Genomic DNA, 27,022 nt, shown 5'->3' with positions numbered 1-27,022 from the left:
AATATAAACTTTATTCAATACAATTATTTAAACTTAAGAATTAAAATCAACTAATGCATTTAGATTAAAAATGAATTGAAATCAAACTAATTGGAATTAAAAATACAAACTTTATTCAATACAATTATTTAAACTTAAGAATTAAAATCAACAAAATACATTTAAACTAAAAAACAAGTTAAAATCAAACTAATTGGGATTAAAAATACAAACTTTATTCGATATGATTATTTAAACTTAAGAATTAAGATCAATAAAATGTATTTAAACTAAAAACGAATTGAAATCAAACTAATTGAGATTAAAAACATAAACTTTATTCAATATGATTATTTAAACTTAAGAATTAAAATCATTAACAAACTTAAACTAAAAGATAGATTAGAATTAAACTAATTGGGGATTTAAAAAGAAAATAATATAAACTTTAACACAAAGAATTAATCAAAAACTAAAATTTCCAAAAAAAAATCTAGGCTAAATAAAAGTACTATATAGAAAACTAACCTTTGAAGTGAAAGAGAAAATCCTCTCTTGATGATTAAATGATAGCCCGATCTCCGTCCGAAGTCCCTTGTTTTTTTCCAAAATTCCGTGTGCTCTGCCCCCCAAGAAAAATCTCTCCTATTCTTTTCCTTTTCTCACCTATATATATCACCCCTCAAGACCTAAATTTGTTTCCAAAAAGGAAAATTCTCCTCCTTCCTTTCTTCTTCTCTTCTTTTTTTAAATCCTCCAATCAAAAGCAATCTTCCCAATTTCAAATTCCCCTCCAAAACCTTCCAAGGAGAGTCCCATCTTCCTTAAACTCCAATGGTAAGTTTCCTTGCAAAAACATGAAATTTTTGAAGTTAAATAATTGCATGTATAGATAAATAAGTAAATAAATTAAAAAAATGGTAAAAATAATAAATAAATAAATAAGTTAAGGAAAATAATATAAAGAGGAAGATAACCAATAAAAAGTGAATGATAATCATAAAATTAAAATTAAAAACAAAATAAATAAATAAATAAATAAAAATAAAATAAAATAAAATAAAAGTCTTCGTAGGCCTAGTGTGCCTAAACGGGCCTAAGGTGAGACTAAGTGGGCCTAGGGTAGTGCCTAATGGGCCAAGTGTATCTAAAAGCTATCCTAAAAAAACAAGAAAAGCCTAAGTCTAAGTTAGGGCTACCAAGGGTCACAATAAGGGATCAAATAATCCCTCAACCAAAATCTCCGAGGTGACTCAGAAAAAGGTAAGTGGTATGAGTAGCCATGGGCCACCAAGGAACTATTGTGGAGCATTGAAAATGAATTTTAAAGACATGTGCTAAAGGGACAAAATTGAGGATCTACAGTTGCAAGGTCCAAGACTGGTATCTCCTTATGCCAACGAAAGTATATACTTGACATACTTGAAGACACTGGTTTAACTGGATCCAAACCTATTGCCTTTCTTATGGAATCTACCCTCAAGTTATCAGCAAATGATACCAATTTCTATGAAGATCCATCAGGTTACCGAAGACTCATTGGCAGATTACTTTACTTAACTCTCACTAGGCCTGACTTAGCCTATTCTGCACAAGTACTCAGCCAATTTTTAGCAAAACTTGCTGTCAGTCACCATCAAGCAATCATTCGAATACTAAGGTATCTAAAGGCCACACCAGGGCAAGGTCTTTTTTTTCCTTCTTTCTCAGATTTTCAATTAAAGGGTTTTTCCGATAGTGATTGGGCAGGCGGTGTCGATACTAGAAGGAGTTTCACTGGTTTTGCAATTTTTCTTGGCAACTCAATGATTTCATGGAAATCAAAGAAACAAGTTACAATTAGTCTATTCTCTGCAGAGGCAGAGTACCAAGCCCTTGCAACTACCACCTGTGAAATTCAATGGCTTTTGTATGCCTTACAAGACCTAGATATCAAACATTCACAGTCAGCTTTGCTATACACTGACAATAAATCAACAATGTCCATTGCCACAAATCCAGTTCAGCATGAGAGAACAAAGCATATCCAAATTGATTGCCATCTTATTCGCGAAAAATTGCAGCAACATGTTATTAAGCTCTTCCATATTCCATCGCGATTACAGCTCACAGATATCTTTACAAAGCCTCTCAGTTCTCTACCTTTTCATCATACTCTTCGCAAGATGAACATTATTTACATCCATGTTCATCTTGAGGGGGGGTGTTGGAGTGTTACATCTCATATTGAAAGCATGAAATTAAAAAGGAAAGAAGAAACGTGTCACAATTATACAAACTATAAAAGAGGATAAAATTCTTAGAGAGAGATTCGGTTAACGAATAAAACAATCACATCACTCATTATGAATAAAGAATGAGTCAAAATAACCTTCCAAATTTTAGAAATTGAGAGTAGTTTTTTTAATAATGAGAAAGGAATGATTCTTCTTGCACTATCTAATTTTTATAAATCTATACATTCCACATGATAATGACAACTCTTTCCATAAGATGGTTCAAAATTTTACAATTAATTTTGTAATTTTTGTACATCATTTTAAGCCAATATTAAAATTTGTTTTCATGTGATATAGGGTTAAATAATTAAACTTGACATGGTCTTAAATTCCTTGGACAAAAGGGCATCTTCTAAATATATAGACAATATTTTCAATTTCCTTATTAATGACAAATTATAATATCTCGATTCTTCTCACAAGTACATGTAAGTAGGGAGGACTTTTCTAATAATTAACTGCAAGATAATTTTTTTTTTTTGACATGAGATTTAATTTCCAAATTCAATTGAGGATTTTGGCAAGTATACAGATGGTTTCCCATTATCAATGTTGATTGGAATCTTGGTTTATAAAATTATAAACTTTGGCATCCTGATAATATAAATTATTATGGTGTACAAATGAAGCTAGAAGTGACATCTAAACCCAAAGGTCCATTTGGAAGTTAGCTTTTCCACTATCTCCAATGCATTGTTTTAGTTCATCTCCAATACTTTCAATGGTTTTCTTTCATATAGTAAAATCCATTTCTTTCTTAGATATCCTGAAAAATATATATACATCTTTAATATATCTTTCCCTCCTGATTTTGGCCTAGATACTATCAACATCTATATGAATTCTATACCTTAACATGGTAGTCGAAACTTTATTAATATCTTTATCCATTATAATACCTAGGACTCCATATTTGGGTCTACAAATTTCTTCCCAACTATCAAAGGAATCCCCTTAAATTCATTGAGTCTCATTTTCGATAGTCATAAGAAATTTCTATTGGTTCCGTCTAAATCCTCATTATTTATTTATGTGTAAGCTTAAAACAATTCATTACTTAAAGTGAAGAGTTAGCAAACTAAGTCTTGATTAAAACTATTCTCCCGACTCTTGATGGAAAACATGTTTTTCATGAGGGTAGCTTTTTGGGATTTATGGATAACTTGAGAAAAAGTATTTTTAATTCTACCTCAAATAATGGAAGATCCGAAATATTTATTATTGTCATTAAAAAGAAGAATAGGTGGTGTTTTTTTTTTTTTTTTTACTTTTTACTGAAAGTAATTTATTTTCAGAATTTAGGATGTTTTTTTTTTTAATTTTTCATAATTTATTATAAACTTTTTACTAAATAAAAAAACCTAAAATATATAGTTTTTTTTAAATATAAAAAATAACATATTGATTTTTCTTTATTTTTTAATACTTAATAGAAATAAAATACTATAAAAACAAACAACCTAATATTTAATATTATTAAGCATTAATATTTAATATTATTAAGCATTAATATTCTATTTAAAATTAAGTAAAAAAACAAATACCACCTTAGTTATTCCTATAAGCTCTTTTTGCGATCGCTCAAGTATTATTAGAAATTTGAATTAAGGAGTTATAAAAATTCACAAATTGACTTAATATGATCCAAAAATTACATAAAATCTTATAGATATCAAAAATTGACTCAATATTACTATTAAAGTGTATGTTTGGAGAATAATTTTTCTATGACTTGTATAAGATAAATACTAAAGTTAAGATTCTTGAAAGATGGATTGTTTTGAATTGGCTCATGTAGGCATAGTTTCGTTGGAAGTTCAAAGTAATCCAAAAGTTGGACTTCAAGTTTGTACGTTCTGTGAACAGGTTTCGTTTCAAATTTGGTTCACTCGGAGGCAAATTTGGATTTTGTACGTCCCAAGTCCTAACACAAAGCAAAAAATGCATAGAGAAAACGGATAATTCCAAGGAAAAAAACCGATGCGTGTGGTGTGGATTTGGAGGAGAGGCCTCATCCAGAATTCAGTTGGACGCGGTGGTGAGTGGAGTTATGAAAACCGGCCCTGACATAATCAACGGCATGTTCCTCCCAATCCTCATCATCTTCGTCACAGTTTCCAACAGTATCCCCTGCAGCATCATCACCCCAGTCACTTTCTACGCCCACGTGGCAAAATCTCACTCGCTAGATCCATCCATCGCTGGTCCCACTCGATATCCTCCCCCATTCAGCTCTGCCTCCAAGAATATTATCCTTCCCCATGCATCGCATCCTTTTTGGTGGCTCCTTTTACATTTAAAAAAATAAATAAATAATTAATTAATTAATTAATTTAATTGATTGATTATGGTCAAATCAATTGAAAATTCATTGAAAAGATTATGTAGTATAGAAACCATATAAGTTATGAATTGGTATTTAAACCATATTATCATATTTTAGTTTTTATAAAAAAAATATTGAAGGGCATAACTGTAAATTCAGATAACCTCTTCCGTCCGCCGCACATTTTTCATGGGATGGATTGAATATTAATGATCTCCGTTTTTCTTAGAGGGAGGGGAAGTGTATTCAAAGCAGGCAACAACCACTCCCAGAAAGAGGGGAAAAAAAAAAAAGGAAATCAGAACTTCGAGGAATTTCTAGGGGGAAAAGGGGATGGGAAGAGCAATTACGTATGTGATTCTTGGTGGAGGCGTAGCAGCTGGGTATGCAGCTCTTGAATTCACGAAGAGAGGCATTTCTCATGGTGAACTCTGCATAATCTCTGAAGAACCAGTAAGATTCTCTCCTTCTTTTGGCTTTATTGGGCTCATATCTTTTCTGGGTATCTGCTGTTATTACTGTTTGGTTCCCGTTGTTTACTGCTTTTTCTTCAATTCGGATAGTGCCCAGAAATTCTCTTTTGGGTTTTGTCAGTTGGTGTTTTTACAAATTGGGTTTGTGAAATACTTCATTTGGTGAAGAGCTTTAATTCAGTAGGAGCTTTATAATGCAGAAGTTTGTTTACTGTTTGTCATATGCTGAATTGGGACTGTGAGATATTCGAATCTCTTTTACTTTTCTTCTGTTTGCTCGGTAACACAACAGAGGAATTTATTCAAACACTTTGTGCTTTTTCAAGTTTGGTGGGAATGCTAGGATAAATAATCAATGATATCAACCACCTTATGAGTGAACACTTGTCCAAATTGGTCTTCAGTAGAGAACATTGGGTTTCCTATATGATCGACAATTTGATCTATGAAAAGGGTTTAGGGCTTTTTACCAACATTCAATTAAATTGTAGAAATGTAAGGCTTGGATCTCATGCTTCTGACGTTCTTTTTATAAATTAAAATTGCATTCTAATGCCCTAAATCCCTTTAACTTATACCTTGAAAGTTTACGTGCAGTGGGTTAGTCAGAGATTTTTATGACTTTAACCCTCATAGTTCAGAAGTTGGGATAATTTAATAGAAAAATCAAAATGTTATGGATTTTTAGAGCCGAGACATAGAGTCCATTTGGGAGTGATTCTAGTTAAAGCGTTCTTATTTATAACACTTTTGTTAGTAGCACTTCTATTAGAAATGCTTTTAAAAAAGAATCGCATAGTGTCTAGATATAAACTAATAAAAGTACTTTGATTGTGTTTTGGATAATGTATTATATCACAAAAAAAAATGATTTTGGAAGAATTACCCATCAAGCAATTGTCAAAAGATCATTTTAATTGAATCTCAAAATTTTCAAAAGTTTGCTAAACGCTTAATGTTCATAAAAAAAGAAAAAAAAAGTGCTTTCAAGTATTAGGAAGCAGTGCTTTCAAGTATTAGGAAACACTTTTAGCCCCTCTCAAAATCACTCGCAAACAAGTTCATAAGCTTGTATATATTCTGTGTTTTTCACATTGATGAATGGTCTGGTATCTATCTTTTGATTTTGTAAATAATGTGATAGTTTGTGAAAATAAAGGGCTTGTCAATTTTGATTTTCAGACAATTCTAAAGCTCCATGACTCTTCTTGTAGGTTGTGCCATATGAGAGACCTGCATTAAGCAAAGGTTTTTTGCTTCCAGAAGGTATCTTCTTAACCTCAAATTTCATGGCTTGATTATATGGTTCAGTTTCTTCCATCATAAATATCTTACGCTTTTTATTAAACAAAATAAATTTCTTGGAGATTTGATTATTGAATCTTGAAAATTCTCTCCTACTTCAAACATTACGCAAGCACCCTACTTTCACGTCTTTTTGGAGTGGAGGTTCAATAATTTTTTTTGTTTAAAATGCTCTCAGGTGCCATATCAAGTAGGTTATTTTCAGGTTCTCGAGGGTTTTGAAGCTCCATATTACTAATAACTTATGACTCTTAACCCTTTGGTGTAGATGATTCAGATAGTCTTGTGAAAATGGAGTATTTTATTCTGTTCTGTGCAGAACTTGATGATAAAGAGACGTGCTTCAATTTTCAAAAAGAAGGAAAAAAAAAGGTTTTGAGTGCCACCTAGAATTGCAATGATGAAAATGTAAATAATGTCATTACTTGTGACTTGAAATTGTGGAAGTTGTCTATGAATGTAAAAACATCAATTCATTCAGTTATATTCGGGCATACAAATGTCTCAAATATTGGAGATAGATGACTTATATTTGGATTTCAGACTTACATTTATGAGATGACCCACTCAAAATAGCTTTTGGAATTGCAGTTCTCATGCTAGGTAAATGACTATGTCTTTGAAGCTTCTACAAAGACAAAGATAAGGCTGTTTTCTGATGTTTTTATGAGAAAACATGTAGGGGGCACATAAAATCTGGATAAGAAAGTTGACTTGGGATGGTCATGTTCTTTCATAAATCATTATCACATTATCTCTAGATTATCTTCTATCCCTAGGGGGTCCTCTATTGTTGATGTGATATTTACCATTAAACATTTTTTTCAATGTGAAATGTTACTATAATATTTAGTCTTCTTCTATAAACATGCAGTGATTAAAGTAGTGTTTTGTTTTTGGCAATATGCAGCTCCTTCACGCCTACCATCATTTCACACTTGTGTTGGTGCTAATGAGGAGAGATTAACTCCAAAATGGTATAAGGAACATGGTAATTAGTCTTCATTCGATGCCTCGACTCTAGTGCTACTCTTTTGTGAGAATTATTTTCAGAATATGATGTGTTTTAATGGGATATTTCTTTGTTGTCTTCTTGCAATCAACATTCTTTTTTCAGTTTTTTTTCCTTTTTCCCATCTATGCAATCATTCTTTTGAACCTAGTGAGGGGTTATTCTCAAAGTTTGAGTCCATCAGCTCATTTATATAATTAATAATCATCATATTAATTAATCTTAAGTGCCCAGGCAGAACAAAATTACAGGACCATGTTGGGTATGCTTTTCACAACCTATCAACCTGTTTATGATTGCTGATTTTTCATGAAAATAGTTGACTGCATCTCCTCATGTAATATTTTTGTATTAATGCTTATTGCTTCAATTTGATTTCAAATTCCTTCCTTTTATTTATGCTTTAAATAGAATCAATTTGATCTCAAGTTTCTTACTGTTGTTTATGCTTTAAATATTTTTCTATCTATGCTTTCTCTCTGATTAAAAGTACTAGCATATCATTCAATCAAATAAAAGAACATGGAAGATATATATATATATAGTCTGTTTTCAACATGGTACCTGACTTTTGGACTCTGCATAGGAATTGAACTGGTCCTTGGTACTCGAGTCAAATCTGCTGATGTGAGGCGGAAGACGCTACTAACAGCAACTGGAGAAACAATAAGTTACAAGATTCTCATCATTGCAACAGGTGCTCGGGTATTGAAAACTGATCTTTCAACAGTCAATTACCTTGTAGTGCATCAGATAGGCAAGATCTTTTCGCTTATGGTTAATCCCTATAAGAGATATGGATTTTTTTTCTTTGGAAATACTTAAAAAAATTGTATAACCACATTGTTTTCCTTTGCTTATGTAACTGTTCTTTCTTGTACTTTAAAAACATAATAAGTTGTTTCTTGTGCTTTGTGGTTGCATGTGTCTTTGTGGTGTAGGGGCTGAGCATCAGGTTTTATTTATTTATTTTAATTCTTTGTTTTGTATTTTTTTATTTTGGTTCTCATCTTGATTTAAAGAATAAAAAAACAGAATCCTGAATTTACAACAATTCCTAACAGCATTCCCCAAATACTAGAAATTTTGTAGTTTCTATCAACATATTGAATGTCAAAATTTTCAAATGGCTCAAAATTCTTAGTTAACATTAAAAGTTTGTTAGAATTTAAATTTTTGAAGATTGTGCTATGATGTATCAAGCCTTTTTGAACCTGTCATTAAGAAGCTAATCTTGTTGCTTTCTACATTGAATGTAAGGGCAATCCCCAAGTAATCAGAGCCCAGATTAAAGGTGGAAAGGTGACATTTTTTTATAAGCCAAATGTTTCAGAGCAACTTTATTTGTATTTAAAAGGGTATACCATTTTATATCTACATACCTTGTTTGTGTAAATACGTTTGCATATATCTCAACAACATAATTAGCAGAGAAAGGAGTGAAACAGAATCAGGTGAAGATTTTCAGTTTAATGATACATAAGGCCTTCTTGTGATCCATGCTCAGCCCTCAATCTTTCAATTTAAGGATTGAAATTGGGAGTTGCACTAATTTATAAGGACCAATTATTGAGGCTAATTCTCACCTATTAAAGATAGTGATTTAATTAATAATTTGTTGACTGACTAATCAATTGCATCTTATGTATAGGCATTGCAGCTTGAAGAATTTGGAGTGGCTGGATCAGATGCTGAAAATGTGTGTTATTTACGTGACTTGGCTGATGCCACCAGGCTTGTTGATGTCATGAAATCTTGTACTGGTGGGAATGCTGTTGTGATTGGCGGTGGGTACATAGGCATGGAGTGTGCTGCATCTTTGGTGATAAATAAAATAAATGTTACAATGGTCTTCCCAGAAGCACATTGCAGTAAGCACTGTTCTAAATTATTACCTTCTTTTCCTAGCATTTGAAAGACAAAATTGGAATCCAAGGAATTTGGAGTGCTTCAGAAATGAAAATTGATAATTAATTTCAGAATTTTTGAAATCTTAAACAGGATCCTAGATACTAGGGCTCAGTTTGCTTAGATGAGAAGTTAAATCATGAAAAGAAGTGTCTAACTCTATTGGATGAGCTTGTTTATCATTATGATTTATTAGTAAGTTATATAATTGAAGAACTTGCATGATTTGAGATGACCAATGTGGGCATGCACAACCTATTTCCTGGAAAGTGGCATCCTAGAATATAATTCCATCCTAATTTTCCTCATTTTAAAGGTTTCTGAAGATTTTGTTAATGGAGAGCCTGTTGTGCTGAAAGCATTTCCAATACCTTTTCCAGTTTGAGTGTCTACTTTTCCCAAACTCCATGATAAAACTACATGAGATGAACTTCTTTTCAATTGCCTTGGAAGACAGAATGGATTCTTTTGAAATGCCATGTAAGACAGAATGGGAATACAAGTTGTCAACTCTTGGACACTTGCGTGGTCAAAACTTTAATTTGTTTTCATTCTTATGCGTAAGAATTATCTACATTCTTCAAGGGTTATTTTCCCTGTAGCAACACTTTATGTTTATTAGGAAAATTAAAAAAGAAAAAAAAGGTTCAACAATTTGTAGACTTCATGTTTAAAATTCTTTACATGGACAGCGAGTACTATAATTAAAATGAAAATTCATTCCTTTCTTGTTTTTGCAGTGGCCCGTTTGTTCACACCAAAGATTGCGAGTTATTATGAAGATTATTACAAGTCTAAAGGAGTAAAGTTCATTAAAGGAACGGCCTTGTCATCATTTGATATCGACGACTCTGGAAAGGTAAAAACTTAATGCTAGTTTAGAATGTGGAGACCAATTGCTCGTTGGCCTTGTTGTACTATGGAAACATGGACCAGACAATGGTTGCTGATATTTGCTATCTGATATCTTTGGAGTGCAAGAACATCAATTATTTATTCTAAAGAAATTCTTTAATCTCCAAAACAAAGGAAAATGAACCTTCATTATACATAGGAAGTCACCTTTCCAGGAAATAGGCTAGCAAGGATCATTCTTGTACATAAGGCATCTTTTTTCTGGTTCAGCTTTATCTATAAGTTTATGGCAAACTATTCATTCTACAGGTCACAGCAGTTACTCTCAGGGATGGGAATCGGCTCCCTGCAGACATGGTTGTGGTGGGAATCGGAATCCGCCCAAATACAGGCCTGTTTGAGGGCCAACTAACTTTGGAAAAGGGTGGGATCAAAGTGAATGGATGGATGCAGTCAAGTAATAGCTCAGTCTATGCTGTTGGAGATGTTGCAGCATTTCCTGTCAAACTCTTTGGAGAAACCCGCAGACTTGAGCATGTTGACTCAGCCCGAAAGTCAGCAAGACATGCTGTTACTGCAATAATGGAACCAGCCAAGACAAGTGAATTCGACTACCTACCATTCTTCTACTCCAGGGTCTTCACGCTGTCTTGGCAGTTCTATGGGGACTCTGTAGGGGAAGTGGTTCATTATGGGGATTTCTCTGGAAGCACTTTTGGTGCTTACTGGGTGAGTAAAGGCCAACTTGTTGGGTCTTTCCTTGAAGGTGGAACGAAAGAGGAGTATGAGGCCATAGCCAAGGCTACCAAGCTGAAGCCAGATGTTGAAGACTTAGCTGAGCTGGAAAGACAAGGTCTGGGTTTTGCATTGGCAGTCAGTCGGAAACCACCACCATCACAGCCTCCTGAGGTGAGCAGCTCTGGCCTCAATCTTCAAAAACCAATGTATGCTTGGCATGCAACAGCAGGGGTGATTGTGGCTGCCTCCGTAGCTGTATTTGCATATTGGTACGGAAGGAAACGCCGAAGATGGTAAAGAAACTAGTCATCTTATTTCCAGTTACTGCTGTTGCTGATTCAGTGATGTAATACTCATGTTGTAGCATTTACAGGGATAGAGAATTTCGAGTCTTCGACACACTTGCTATTATATGATCATTTCTATTCAAGTGAAAGAATGGCCCAAAATATTATTCATTACTACATTAACATTTTCCCTTCATTACATTTCATTTCAGTATGAAACTTCGTCATCATTGGATAGCAAATAGTAAGTATGATCTTGAGGAAGGAAAGAGTAAATAGCAGTTCCCTTTGAGTTTTCTTGTCACAGGGATTAGCATGCAAGGGGGGCCAGGGCCATAGAAACAGGCCACTGCCCATGACTAAATGGACTTGAAGGGTCGTCAAGAACTAAACCTGAATTGAATGGAAGTGAGCCCAAAACATTGTAAGCTATTTGAAGATTGTCTTATTGGTAATTTTGCAGCCTAAGAAGAGGGATTTGGGTTCAAAATTTTTTTTGGTCATAAAAATATACATTTGGGGTTTATTTTAAAATATTTGTTCAAAATAACCCTTTTCTCTGTCAGGTTTATTTTATTATTATTATTTTTTAAAATTTTAAAATATAGATTTTTCTTTCTAGTTACTTGTTTTTACAATGCAATTGAATTCGTGTTTCGATATTTTTCAATTGAATGTTTGATCATTTAGTCGCATCAAATTGTTTTTATTTTCTTCCAATTTTCTATTAATTTCATGGATTTGCTTGCATTACTAGTCAATTTCATTAAATATTTCATTCTTAAAGAGATTTTAGGTGAATATGTTTAACAATTCTTTAAAAAATAAATTTTATTTTTTAAAAAATAATTTTATATATAAAATACAATATTTATAATGGTACTAATTGACAAAATTTAAAATCAATAGTAGCTTAGTGTATTTATATTAAACCTTTGGATATCAGAGGTGTGAATGAAATTAACCTCCGTATTCTTAATGGGATTATATTATTATAAGCTTCTAGTTTCTTTGTAAATAGAACAACTCCTTTCTCATAGTTGGGATACAATAATGCTGTTATTAAATAAGGAAGGTAATCATGCATATGGTTAAAGATAGTATCAATTGAAAAAGTCAAAAGAAAGGAAAAGAGTGAATCTACTTTTGAGGTACTTGTTAGTGAAGCACATGAAAAATGTGGAAAAAGAAAAAATAGAAATCATCAAGGTGAGGGCAAAAATGACAAATAGAAGGAAAATCCATATCTAGGAAAAATATCCACTGTAATAAGCCAAGCCACATGAAGAAGGAATGCAAAACGTGGAAAGGAGAACAAAATAAAGGAAATAAAGATGAAAAAGAGACTAATAAAGTTGCCATTCGTTATCATTGTTAGTGATGATATTTGTCTTAACTTTGTGTGCTAAGATAGTGATTGGATGATTAATTTTGGTGTTTCATTCCATGTAACTCCTTATGGTGACTTTTTCGCGTCTTATTCTATTAGTAATTTTGGTAATGTTAGGATGGGAAACAATAGTGCCTTTAATAGTAGGTATTGGAGATAATTAGTTGGAGATTAGTGATAAAGCAAATTAATGCTCAAAGATGTTAGGCATGTCCTGGATATTTGTCTTAATTTGATATCTATAAATAAACTTAATAATGACGTATTGTTTTACTAATCATTTTAGTAAAACAAAATAGATCATAAAAGGTTTTTTAATAGGGATGAGAGAAAAGAAAAGAACACACTTTATGTTATAAAAGCTAAATTTCACAAAAGAGAGATAAATGTGATTCAAAATGATGGAAGGATTGATCTTTTAACACAAAAGGCTTAGCTAGTCACATTAGTGAGAAACGGCTTCAACTACTAGCTAGAAAATAATACCTACCTAGTTTGCAAGGTGTCTTTTAAAACTTATGTTAGTTGTTTAGCTGGATAAACACATAGAGTAGTCTTTCACATTCATACCCTCAATCTAGAATATCAAATGTTTTTACTTGATTGGCACTTGTATTTGTTCCATGCAAGTTAAAACTCCTAGAGGTGTACTTTATTTTGTGACTTTTATGGATGACTTTTGTAGGAGGAATAGTTTCTTTGGCAACCCAAACTACAAAAATATATGTTTTTATCCACAATTGCTAAGTACATCGTAATTATTGAAATATAGAAGGAAGCTTTGTGGATGAGGAAGCTTGTAGAAGAATTAGGTCTGTCATAAGAAAAGCATATCATATATAGTAACGATTAAAGTGTCGTTCACCTTTCCAAACATTCAATATTTCACTCAATTAGTCAAAGCATATCGATATAAGATATCAATGAATTCGTGATGTGCTTGAAAGAAAATTGCTACACCTATGGATAAAATACACATTATGGAAAATGGATCAAATATGTTGACAAAGCCCTTGCCTAAGGAGAAGCTAGAAATCTATACACAAAAGTTAGACTTGGAAGAGCCTATTACATGGGGAGAATTGTTGGGTCCACTCTAGTTTGTAAGTTAGGAACCGTACTGATAGGCACTAAAACCTAAGAATTGAAAAAATTGGGTGAGGGAGGTGCATTTGTGGTTTGCTTGAGAAGCCACTTGAGATTCAAAATATGTGGAAGAAGAGAGGCATTTGCTCTACACATAGAGGAATTACAAAGGGAGAAGGGTTGTTTTTTGAGAAACAAATATTAAAGGATTAACAGGTAAATGTTGTTCATTTTCACTCTACTTTTATGTAGTGAATCCTTACTATGTGCTCTTCAATTCTAGTGGCCTAGTTATCAATCTAATTACTTTAAGATGCTCCTTTAAAATATCCCCACTTGATCAAAGACAAGCTTTTTTTAATCATTTGTTAAAAATCTATCTTTATAGATGATTATCATTATTGATGCAAAAAATAATGTATTCTCGATGAAATTTATGGTTATGAATTTTTAGTTTATTTTTAGAGACAACTTTACAAATTCATTACTCTTGATACAACGGGAATTAAAATCAACTATAGTTATCATGTATTTTATTATTATGTTTACCTCATTGACAAATCAAATATATTAATCTTTTTTTAGAAATCCCTTGACAAACCTATTTTGGTTACAAGAAATAGAGGAAAGTTTCTTTGTATTTCTATAGGGTGCTCTTACCTTAACAATTTGTTGATTATTTTTTAAGTATCAATTCAAAGAATGAGACCAAGTTCTCATCCATAATTAATAAACCAAGTACAATCTTATAATCCAATTGGGTAAGATGTAGACAAAAGGGAAATCAAGGGAAGATAACCCATCTGTCCTTTCACATTAGAGAGAAGTGAGAAAATTAAAGATGTGAAATCACAAGGTATAGCTATCCTTAAAAGTAGATGACACTACCTCACCCTAGTATATATTTCAAACTTGATAGCTAGGTTGTGTTTCTTGTTTGGCCAAAGATGATTTTTAAAGTTGACAATATTTTAAAAAAGCTTTTAAGATGTCTAGATCTCCTATAAAATTTATCTATCCATTCAAATTTGAATTTCTTTATTTTCCTTTCAAGTAAAATAAATATTACAATTTATCTTTAAGTTTAAAAAAAAAATTCAAGATGTGTTTGGCTTGTAAAAAATACTAAGAAAATATAATATTTATAAGAAAAATTATTTTGTCTTCTTTGATTCTCTATGAAAAAATATCAAATATAATTAAAATTATTTGAAAATTGATATATTTTCAAATTGTTTAATCTTTTTATTAGAAAATAAAAATAAGTTAAATAAGTTTAAATATATATATATATATATAAATAATTTCTTTTTTTTATTTTTTTTTCATTATGTCGAATATAGTTTCGATATGGGTTATTCTTTAAACAAAAATATAAAACTGGTTAGATTTGTAAATATGACAATTATTTCACTCATTTTAACCAATTAATTCTAAAATGGAAATTAATTACCCATTAAGGAGAAATGGAGTGTAATAGGTCTAATAAGAAACAAAAGACGTGAATGGTGTGTGATTCTTTGAATATTCGCACTTTGTACCTAATCACTCATTGCCGACCCACCATGTGCTTTTTCCTTATCTTTCACATGCAGTTATCACTCGTGCTTTCATGTGATTTGGGCATTTAAAACATGTGACATAAACAAGTGGCCCAAAATTCAGCTCCTTTCGTATCACTTAGGTATCAATAAACGCCCACAACAAACCTCCAGTTTATCCTTTTCCCATACAAGATGTGACGAATCCTTGGAAATATCATCTTATTTTCATCTCCACTCACTCCATCTCCACATGTGAAGATTTCCCTTGTGCCCATTGGAGAATTAGGCTAACGTCCAACTCCAAATTTGCATGGTCACCCACAAAAATGGCTAAGATGAAAAGCATGGATGGAGTTTGCCAAGAATGGTTGTATTGCCTTTCTACATGTCCCTTCACCATTGTTTGAGTTAGGCACATGTATGGGCATGTATGGCCTATGATGTAACTCCTCATCATCATGCATGCCCTAGTTTATCATAATATCTACTTGCATGTCGCATGCATGAGATTTCCACACAAACCCACATTCTCAAGCCCCACCTAAACCCTAACCCTAACCAGGAAATATCAATTGCTTGAAATGAACCCTAAGAAATTAAGCAATGACAAAACCCTAACCCTCCTTCACTAAACTAAATTCAACCGTACTTTGATGGCCTAGTCTCATTGTGATGTCTCCATCCTTGAAAATTTTCCTGTCATGAGTTCAATTGTGGGCCTAAAGAAACTTCAAACTCCATGAATAAGCAAATAACTTTATAGATATGATTTAGGTGGAACGGCTAAAAAGTATTGTTAGAGCCTTGGCATCAATAGAAGGTAGCCCAAGACAAACATAATCATTTCTTTAATGTGCGATGTCGCAGTTGAGTGATGAACCAATCTTATGAAAAGAACATGGCTCAAATCGGGAAAAGGTCATCGAATCCGTTGTCAACTTGGGGCCTCCAATCTTTTTTCAGCACGTACATATTTTCCACTATATGAACAAAAATTGTGGTCCACAAGCTTATATGTATGTATATATATTGTGTGTATCATTTAGCATAGAAACAAAACATATACCATATATATAGATATAGGTATAGATACTTATGTATGTATGTATATAGATATAGAGGTAGAAACATTATATTACAGCAGTGAATATATGGTTCGACCTTATCATATAGAAAATACTAAGGCTTCAACTATAGACAAACCTAATATTTAGGGCAAACTAGAGTATATATATATATATGGTTTTGTACTTAATCTCCATTAAGTAGCTGCATAGACCAGATGTCTTCCATGGTCCAGAAATTATCATTGGATTCAGCCGATGAAGGACCCGGAAAAGCCTCGAGATTGGCAGGGTAGGATGGTGGAGAATAAGAATCAGCAACATGTGCAGCACCCATGACTTGGCTTGTAGTTGCTTGATCATGTGTCTGATCAGAACTCTGCGCAGTGAATGTTTCTGCATTCTTTATGTGCTTTTGGATTCTGGTCCTCCAGAAATTCTTAATCTCGTTATCGGTTCTTCCTGGCAGATGCTTTGCGATTTTGGACCACCTGCATTAGTTAACACAACTCGTAAAGGACAATTAGTCAACAAAATTTAAACAAAGACACACACACTATAAGATTGATAAGATCTTATCATGGAAGTTAAGTTTACTTATATGGTCTCCTTCGGTAAGCAAAAGAAAGAAAGGAAAGGAAAAGTTCATTTGACTGACGAAGTATTTATATTTGGTGTAAGATAACATAAAGATGATAACCTATGGAGACTAATGATTTAATGCTTGTAAGAAGACTAAATATATTCACCCAATCAACCGACCAGAAAGAAAAATGAAGAAATATGAATGCATATGTATTAGCTTTTTCATGCAACAAGATTATATATATGCATATGAATATGATGTAACTTCAATTAACACTGTGAGTTATACTGAGATATCTCAAGCCATGTTCCATGGTGGGAAATCAAAGTTGTCCATCTTGGACTCATTTATTTAAAGGAAACCCCATGGTAGGTATTGGTTGAAATGGAACATACTGAACAAGAATTTGTGGCTGTGTTTGCTGCCTCTCCCCTCACTCAGAGGGTATGCGCAATTCGGATGCAACCCGAACCCTGTGTCTTTGGAATAAATACAGTGAGTGAAGAATCCTCGGCCACATTCAGTCAGCAATCTGCCCACGGATCTCATGTGTGTGTGTTTTTTGCCTCAAGGTAAAAGAACAATACTGTTCTCTTTGGTCATCCATATGGTTTGTGGTTTTAGTGATCAGGCTATGGTAAAATCAGTACTGCTCACTGAAACTAGAAGGCCTACAGTGTCTCAACAAGCTTTAGTTTTCGACAATTTTTTTTCCCCCATAAAAATAGTTCAATACTTTTGCTAGAGCAGTTAGGTAGGCACCATGGAAATTATTCCCGATGATGAATTGCTCCCCATCATCTTAACCTAGGAAACAAACCAAGAAGAATAGCATTTTATATGTATAGATAGATATACATGCTATTCATTAGTGGAATTTTTGAAAGAAAATGTTAGATCTTCAGGATCACTTACATGAAAAATACATGGAAAGAAATGTTTATGAAATTACAAAAGACTATAGAACTTACCAATGGACCCTTCTAATGGGGATAACTCATTCTAAGGAAATTGAAAGGAAATATGTTAGTATCATATCATACTTGATGTTGATTCCCAAAAACTTAGGTGAAGAATTAAATTTTGAGGAGCTTTATTCTCTTATCTAAGTCCATGAACATCCAACGGTGATCCAAAATTTATGTAACTTGAGGGTTTTAGGAAAATCCCCTAAATTAGAAGGGCCCCATGTCCCGAAAGAGCCAAAACAGTAAGGTTGATGTCTACCTCAACCAAAGCAACAAGGACTTCTCTTTCTTATGTACAAAGGCAATTAAAGTGTGACTTATTGAAATGGGTTCGGCTAAAAATGGAAAGTTTTTTAGCTCAATATGTGTGGCTAGCGTTCACAACATGTTCTATATCAACAGCTGTAATATAAGGGTTTGATACGTCTGAGTATCCCTCTGAAACTTTTTCACTTTCTTACCAACTTTGGTAAAAAAAACCCATCATATTTGATGGGATTTTCTATACAAATCTATGAGCTTCCCAATCTATATAATAACTGTACATATTAAGTACTGTTTATATGTACATAAAGGGAGTTAGAAAATGTATTTATATAGAAGAAAAATAAATCAATGTATACCATAGAGTGGAGAATCATCATCCTCTATGCACCTTACCCCCTGGTAGTACATATCTGCCATGATAAGCATGACTCTATAGGTGGGCATCCTTTGCTAAGCCTTATCAATCTTCATAACTAGTCCCGCTCCTTTCCAAAACCATTTTTAGCTCTCCAAGCGTTAGATCGGGAAAACAAGGTTAAAATTTTATGATCAAATGGATAAAATGTGATTCCTCGGAGAGAAAAGAGAATGTGAGAGAAAAATTTTCAGGAGCCACTTGATAGGTAGTCTGATGCATTCATAGATGATCTGCCATATGTACTACAAGGAGGATAGGTTCACTGGAAATGACATGCCTCATCTCCATCATATAACACCTGTGACAAGAGGCTAAAAGCAAAAACCATGCACTCTCTAAGGAAAAAAGTGTCACTATTCATTCCATATATAGATAAAGTCACAAGAGTAGATGACAAATATGCAGATTCAAAAAAAAATTAAAATTAAAAAAACCTATGAACCAGGAATTTTCGTAACCATAAATATTGGGAAAGAAGAATAAAAAAGGCCCATCTTAGAAAGAATCTTTGAAAGCCATAAGTATGATGAACCCCATATTGTAACTTAAAAGATTAAAAATACAAAAAAGAAAAAAAAAACCTTGGAGAAGGATTTTTGGCACCCAAAAATATTATGAGCCCATCTTGCAACTCTAAGAATTAGAGAAAAAAATTCCATCTTGGTGAAGGAATATATTTTGGCAATCATAATATCATAAACCATATGTTGAAACCCTAGTTAAATTCCATCTTGCAGGAGAGTTTGTTATAAACAAAAAAAACCCATTTGAGCAGAAGAATTTTTGGCCATAAATACCGTAAACCCCATATTACAACTCCAAAGAGAGAAAACCCTATTGCACAAGGATTTTTGGTTGCCATAGATATTACAAACCACATATTTGAACTGAATAATAATAAAGAAATAGAAATCCATCTTGCATGAGGATTTTTGTTGGCCACAAATATTATTAATTTATTAACCCCATGTTGCAACTCTCTCTCTCTGACTCCCTCATTCACTCTCTCTCTCTCTCTCTCTCTCTCTCTCTACCCTTGTCTTTCTCTCTCTGATGGGCTGCAAGGTTGTGCAATTAAAGAGGGACTCCAAGAAGTGCTCATTTCTTAGTCAAAATAGCATGAGAAATAAGGAAGAGTGGCTCTTGTTTGTTCTCAAGAAAATGAAGAAAAGGGTGATGAAGAAGAATGAGTTTCATATTTATAATACTTCTTTGGTGTAGGAAAAAATCACCTGTTCCCCCACTTAGCATGCAGTTCCATGATCAACTGTTGTTCTTCATCTGTGATATTACCTCTGCGGACATCAGGCCTCAGGTAGTTCAGCCATCGGAGGCGGCAACTTTTTCCAGTACGTTTCAGTCCTATCAAAATTATTAGCGTAAGATAGTTTGTTCATAGGGTCAGTATAGAAAGAAAAAAAAAAAAGACCAAGATTTTGTTAATGAAGCTAGTACCAGCAGATTTTGCTAGAGAGTTCCAAACTCCTTCACCATGATTAGCAATATAGTTGATAAGAATCAAGTCTTCTTCTAAGGTCCATGGCCCTTTTCTCACTTCAGCATCCTGAGAATTGCAGGGTTTTTTATCCATTTTGGGAAAAGAGAGAGAGGGACAGAGAAGAAAGGCAATAAACCAATAGAGGTTCCTATGGCTTTTATAGAGCATGTCCAAGTTGAATTTTCCTGGTAATTGAGTTTACTGAATAAAATACTCAAGATTTTTTAGTCTTGCCCTTATCTTAGACGTATAGTTCTATATACTGATAAGCTAATAATTAATCCTTATACATGTATGATGCATGTATAACCATGCATGCCTGATCATATACATATTTTTATTGCACTCTACTTTTAAATATTAAATTAGCTTATTAATGATGTAACATAAAATTCAGTGGCACGTTGAGGCCCGTACCCCTTAATTTTCTTTCGCAAAAAAAAAAAAAAATTAAGATACAAAATATCATATACCGTACCATTTTATTATTTTCGAACTATGTTCTAATTAAAACATGATCTGATACTACAATATCTTCTTCTTGTGGTATATATATATATATATGCATCATTCTTTGTGTGGCCTTTGATATAATTGACTCTTGAAGCTATTAACAGTGGTGAATTCTCCTAGGTACTATTATAATCACTATTACAATTTTGATCATGAGGATAGAGTATGCCTCCATATATATCAAATCAAGAGTATTCACATAGAGGACATTAAATGTTCTTGCTAAGTACTAAGTAGTGTGCATCCGATTGATAAGAATCATGACTTCTGAGGAACTTGGAATTCATTACTGATTGTAAATTTTCTTCTGCATTTTTCGATTCCATACGCAAATTTTGATCTGATCGGTTCTTGCTTTGGCTGATTTGGAAGGCATTTTATTATTCGATAACATCATGATATATTATATATATATATATATATATATATGTATTTATACACTTGCTGCAATAAGGTCAGCAAGTGTCACCTCTTTTTCTTGATCAGTAAAGAATGACAAATGGTTGAACAGACAAGCAGCTTCTCGTGTAACACTTACATATATGTTGGGAGAAAGCGTATAAGAGAATATAGTTGAATCCCTTTGGAAGTCATTCTCTTTTGAAGTTGATATATAGCAGGCTTTAAGGTACATAATAATTTATGAGGTAGCCCATATATGCACAATGCCTGCATACAAACTTACGGTTCAGACTACAGTTCTCCATTTTCACTGATGGATACAACATGTCTAAAGGGAAGAAAAACTGTTTAATTTTTCTTTTCTTTTCTCTTTAATAAGCTAGCCAGCCTATTATAGGAATCTATGCATACTCACATGCCCTTCAATCCCATCTTATCCTCCTATTAATTTGAAAAATAGTCTTATTTCATTTAAGTTATATGCATTTGCAGGAAAGATTATCTTCTCCATTCCAAATCTATATTCGACATCGAAGCCCATCACCCACCTAACGCAATAAACCAAAGGTCTTGCCACATTTGGACAGGTTAGGTCATCGCATGTGAAAGCTTATGAGTGATTTGTGTATTTGTGCCAGCATATATATATGCTAGCACAAATACATAAATATATCACACTTTCTAACATGGCGAACCGTCCACCGTCACCTCGAGTAGTCCCTCGATCTTATCCTTAATTTGCTCGGTTTCCTCCCACTTTTATTATTTAAGATCCACCATCTAATAAATCTCATTTAAAATATCAAACTGGTTCTTAAATTTCAGCTAGGTTAATCACTTGAAGCTTTCCTTGTTAATCATAATACTACAAATATGACGAAATTCGGGTTGTTTTCCTTGTTAAAACTTGAAGTTTTTGTGAAAATTATATGATCAGTCCACCCAAATAGTGATAACAAGTTGGCAATATGGAATCAAGCCATGCTATCTCAGCATGCATGCACGCATGATAATCACGAGACATAGCATATAGTAATTAACTATATCACAATTTAAGCTTAGATAAATATGGATATATTCATAATAAAAATTTGGTCCCAATATTTGTAATGACTTGAATGCAGTACTTCAGAGTAACATTGATGGTACAGTCCATGTTTAAGGCATTACGAGATTGCTATATATCGGTATCGGGAACATGAAGGTGACAAGAGAGCCTTCAAAATGGCCTTATATAACCTTCAATCTCCTCTACCAACGATGTACAGAATCAGATATACGCCCACCACGTGACCAGCTGCATTTCAAGATGTGACTTGGTCGAACCCTACCAATATCTTTCCATTTACAGGATGGGGTCTAAGTTGTTAAGAAAAAGAACCCAAGAGAAAAGATTAACCTCTAGTTTTGATTTGAAGCAATATGGTTCACAAATATTGAGATATTTTAGTTGTATCCATTGGCAGTCAACTGAATGGATAAGGCATTGAATTAGGTTTAGAGAGTGGCGATCCACACAAAAGCTAAAGAAGGATAACAAAGGACTGATGATAAGCTCAGTCATGATCCATGGTTTAGACTAAAACATTGCTAAATCTCATCTAAATGACTTGTTCCTAACAAAGCCTCTCAAACATGTGTAAACCGCCTCATAATCTGAGTAAAGCAGAAAGTTGTCTTCCTTAATTTCCCAATCCATGACTCTGAACATTTTGACTCTTTACCCAAAAGCTACATGCAAACACTACTACTCTTGGTAACCAATATGTGGATGGAAATCAATGGGGCCTTCAAGGAACCCTACCCCATTGCCGCACATGGACTCCGGTGGGGACTAGTACTCTTCACGTTCAATGGTACAAAATACAAGTAATGACATAATCTTATGTAATTAAAAAGAAAAAAAAGGTCATGCTAGATATAAGAATTGAACCCAAATCCTACTAAATTATAGGAAAATTGATAGTTTAACACTATTAAAGCTTGGTTTAGTAAGAGGTTATGGTTCCAATCACCTCTCCAATTTGCAGTTCTTTTTTTATATTTGCTCTTCACGATTTGCTGTTTTTTATTTTTGTTTGCTCTCCACGTACGGGTATGGGGTCTCACGTGAGGGTGTTAAAATACATACCGTTAGCTTAAATTTTTAAGAAAATTAGTAGTTTAATAATAATATCAAATCAGCCTCCTTTCATTAAATTCATGTTTTTTTCATGGATTTTTTGGAATATAATTTCATTTTTTAGAGGGACGAGAATCATGGAAGATAAATTTCATATGGGTTTTTTTTATCTAGGAGGAGATATATATACATTATGAATGGAAAATGGTGTTTTTGGTGAACTCTTTGATTTGTCATTAGTATAGGCTATATACCATTAGTCTCAAGTCATTCAATTTCAAAGTTCATGCATGGGTTCTTTTCTATGTGAGGAAAAAAATCTTCTTTCTTTCTGAATAAAAGAAAGTGGGAAAAGAACCAGAGCTCAAAGTGATGATAAATGGGGTTTAGTGGCTGGCAAGTGGCTTGCAAAGTTCCATGATTTAGGGTTTAAGCATCTGCATGTGGGAAGGACAAAACCCTCAACTTTGATGCCACTTAACTGGGTTGCAAGCTTTTGGTAGATAAGGTTAATCACATGTATGTTTTGTAGTTAATAAATCAATGGGTTAAAGCTGTCCTCAACCATGAAAGGTCAAAGAACAACCCCGGCCCATATTAGGAATTAATGAACAGCTTTTGCATTATGAAGAGTTTCCTCAAAATGTCATTCAATTAGTGGGATTCCATAGAGTCAACATCTAGTGATGGAGCTGCCTAACTACCACATACAACTGACTATAGCTATTTTGCCACATAATGGCTCAAATCATTTGAATGATGTAATGTCTCAAGAGGAATTAATACAAAAACAAGATGTGATCTGAAGAAAATAAAGACTGATAAGATTTCTCATTGTTATCAAAGCCCCACCAGGTTAAATGAATTTGCATACAATAAGAAAATTTTTTGAAAAAAAAAATGAAGAATGCTTATTGAAGATTCATGTAACTGTCACACTGAAGTCCCTTTCAATTGTTGTACATATCATCACCTTTTGCTAAAAATTTAAACCATATAAAACTATGGAGTTAACACTTTATCTTACATGCTAATTCTTTTTTATGCATGAAATAGATATGTAAATAGGCTTGAGCTAAAAATCTCTTTCAAACCCAAATTTAACTGTTGTCTTCACTTATCAAAAAATCTGTTTGACAATCGTTTTCGAGTACAATTTTTTGTTCTCAAAAAAAAAAAAAAAAAACATATGACAATTAGAGAAACTATTTCCTATTTTTTGTTCTTAACAACAAAAAACATTGTATTTTTAAATAATATCTTTTACTTATTTTCACTTGTTTTCTAAGAGTTGTTTTAAAAAATAATTATATAAATATGTAAAATAATTAAAAATAAAACATGAAATATAAAAATTATTTTTAAAACATATTTAAAAATATTAAAAATAGATTAAAAATATTTTAAATTCCCAAACAAATTTTTGTTTTACAAAACATAAAAATTATTTTTCAGAATAGTTTTCAAAAACAGTTACCAAATAGAGCTTTAAGTACTTATGAGCAAAATAAGTAAACTATATATATATTTTGAAAAATAGTTTTTAAGAACAATATTTGCAAATTGTTCTTTAATATTTTGTGTAAAAAAATCTATTTGGGAACTTGAAATGTTTTTAACTTGTTTTTAATATTTTTAAATATATTTTTAAAATAATTTTTATATTTAATATTTTATTTTTAATCATTTTACATTTTTTTTTAATTATTTTTAAGAACAACTCTTAAAAAACAACTTAAAATAACTAAAAGATGTTATCTAAAAACATCTTATATTCTGTTTTCAAAAACAAAAAACAAAAAATAGTTCTCTAATTGTTAAATGTGTTTTTTTTTTAAATGAAAAACTATTTTTAAAAACAATTGTCAAATAGATCCTCCGTAATTTGATGGTCAAAAAAATATGTTTAAGTAACCACAAAATGCCCTGAAAATAATTGCATAACAAATTAAACCTGAGTAATTTGATGGTTAAAAAAAAATGTTTAAGCAACTAAAAATGTTATCTAAAAACATTTTTATGTTCTGTTTTTAATAACATAAATCAAAAAGCAATTTTTTGGTTTTGAATATGTTTTCTTTTTTTTTTTGTTTTGTAGGATAAAAAACTATTTTGAAAAATAATTGTCAAATAAATCCTAAGTTATTGATGATAAAAAAAATATATTTAACCAACCACAAAATACCCTCATGAAAATAATTACCAAACATACCTATTTAATTAATTAAGCAACAGCTCAAAATGCCGTGAGAAAAAGCTAATTAGTGACTTGGGCTTCATTGGCAAGGCTTCTTTTTTGTACTTTCATTCAAAGTAGAAGTACTTGCCAGTCATGATCTTTATTGCACTCATGAGGTGATGTATGGAATTATATTTTATAAAAAATACTTTTCAATGCCAACAAAGCCTTTTTGTCTGATTGAGAAAACATTTAAAACATCCATATTTTGTGATTTGATTGCAATATATTTCACTTATTTATATTTTAATAAAAACTTGATAAAGTATTTGTAATATATTTATATAATAGCCATTTTTTTGTGTATTTTATTATTGAGAATTATGATTATTATACTTAGTATTATGCTAATATAATTAATTATAACTTATAATTTGATTAAATTAGTATTAACTGCAATCGTTTTTTCTAGTAATGCATTATGATTCACTCTTTTTTTAACCTCTTTTGAGTTTTTAATTAAAATCTTTTTAAAAGTATGAAATTATACTATTTTTCTTATTACTAAAGTTATGTTTGATTCCCGAAAAATAATAAAAAAAGAACAAATATGCAAAGGAAAATAATTTTATCATGTTTGATTGTCTATAAAAAATATCAAAGAAAATAAAATATAATTAAAACTAGTTAAAAACATATATATTTTTAAATTATTTAATTTTTATATCGATTGGTTAAAATAAGTTAAATGAATTTGAAATAGTAAATAAAAATAATTTATCAACCTTTAATCTATTTTTTATTTTCCCTCACTTTTTTTTTTCTTCTACTTTTTCTTTATATTTTCTTTTCCTTTCATTTTTCCTTAAATTTTCTGAAAATCAAGCATAACCTAAAAGAAATTCTATAAAAAGTACTTGTAATTCATTTTCTACTAAAGTATATTCTACTTGAACAAAATATTCTATACTAACTATTAATGAACTAAAATGTTTATGAAATTAAAATTTAAAATAGGAAATAGTTATGGATATACAATTATATTTTTGTAATTCCTAGTCTAAAATTTTTTTGAAAAATAAACTACCTACTTAAAAATTTTATTATAAGAACTCCAAATTTCTATCTGCAAAAGTATTTTTATTAGTATCTAAATTGCCAAATAAATTTTAATCTTTTTCATTTTGTGCATACATTTTTTGTTCTTTATGTTTTCTTGAATGAACACAAATTTTTTTTTTTTCCAAACATACTATCAAAATGAGTCTTTTTTAACTTCATAAGTGTATATTGTGTGAAAATCATCAATATCTAAGGTTGAGGTTTAAAATCATATGATCATCATGTTTAATTATTCAACAAAAATAAATTAAACAAATTATATTTCAAATCACAAAATAAATAATTAAAAATAAAACACATGAATTACAAAATTGTGACATAGTAAAACCTTAAGCATCTTACATTTAAACAAAAAATAATAAAAATAATATCAATATCAAGTCATCTACAATAAATATTAACTATATAAAACATCAAAAGTCTATTATTTTCTTAGCATTGTGATGTATGGTCAAGTTAGTATTTTCAATCGAGGAAGGGCATATAATTCTCTTGATGATGAACGCATATGGTTGGAGTAATTCATATTAGTTTTTTTTATTTTCTTCCATCCATTTTTAGGTTGTTGTTTTATGGATTTCATTTTTGTTAAGCTATGTTTGGTTCAGAAAATTTGAAGGAAAATGCAAGGGAAAAAAAATACAAAGAAAAAAATGAAGGAAAATAGAAAATAAAATATTAAAAGTTGATAAATTTTTTTT

General features: G+C 31.7%; 2 protein-coding genes across 2 annotated transcripts; one reads left to right on the top strand and one right to left on the bottom strand.

Moving 5' to 3' along the window:
* The first annotated feature begins 4,505 nt into the window (after positions 1-4,505).
* On the top strand, positions 4,506-11,339 carry LOC100267896 (monodehydroascorbate reductase 4, peroxisomal). Its single transcript, XM_002277164.5, has 7 exons — positions 4,506-5,037; positions 6,272-6,323; positions 7,273-7,353; positions 7,961-8,079; positions 9,026-9,245; positions 10,023-10,141; positions 10,447-11,339. Exons 1-7 carry the CDS (start codon positions 4,918-4,920, stop codon positions 11,170-11,172), a joined length of 1,437 nt encoding a protein of 478 aa, XP_002277200.1. The 5' UTR covers positions 4,506-4,917; the 3' UTR covers positions 11,173-11,339.
* A 5,094-nt stretch (positions 11,340-16,433) lies between these two features.
* On the bottom strand, positions 16,434-20,076 carry MYB24 (R2R3 Myb24 transcription factor). The gene is given in 3 exon segments (NM_001281133.1): positions 16,434-16,737; positions 19,718-19,847; positions 19,941-20,076. Coding segments are annotated over 3 exon segments (570 nt in total).
* Between the last annotated feature and the right edge of the window lie 6,946 nt (positions 20,077-27,022).

The sequence above is a fragment of the Vitis vinifera genome, chromosome 14 (genome assembly GCF_030704535.1).
Source record: "Vitis vinifera cultivar Pinot Noir 40024 chromosome 14, ASM3070453v1".
Lineage (NCBI taxonomy): Eukaryota > Viridiplantae > Streptophyta > Magnoliopsida > Vitales > Vitaceae > Vitis > Vitis vinifera.
This window is presented reverse-complemented; position numbering and strand designations above follow the sequence as displayed.

Bases quoted from the DNA above. Each gene is read 5' to 3' on its own strand.
- LOC100267896 (XM_002277164.5), top strand. From the start codon at position 4,918: ATGGGAAGAGCAATTACGTATGTGATTCTTGGTGGAGGCGTAGCAGCT. The intron at 5,038-6,271 runs GTAAGATTCTCT...CTCTTCTTGTAG, and splicing joins GCATAATCTCTGAAGAACCA to GTTGTGCCATATGAGAGACC. The intron at 6,324-7,272 runs GTATCTTCTTAA...GGCAATATGCAG, and splicing joins AGGTTTTTTGCTTCCAGAAG to CTCCTTCACGCCTACCATCA.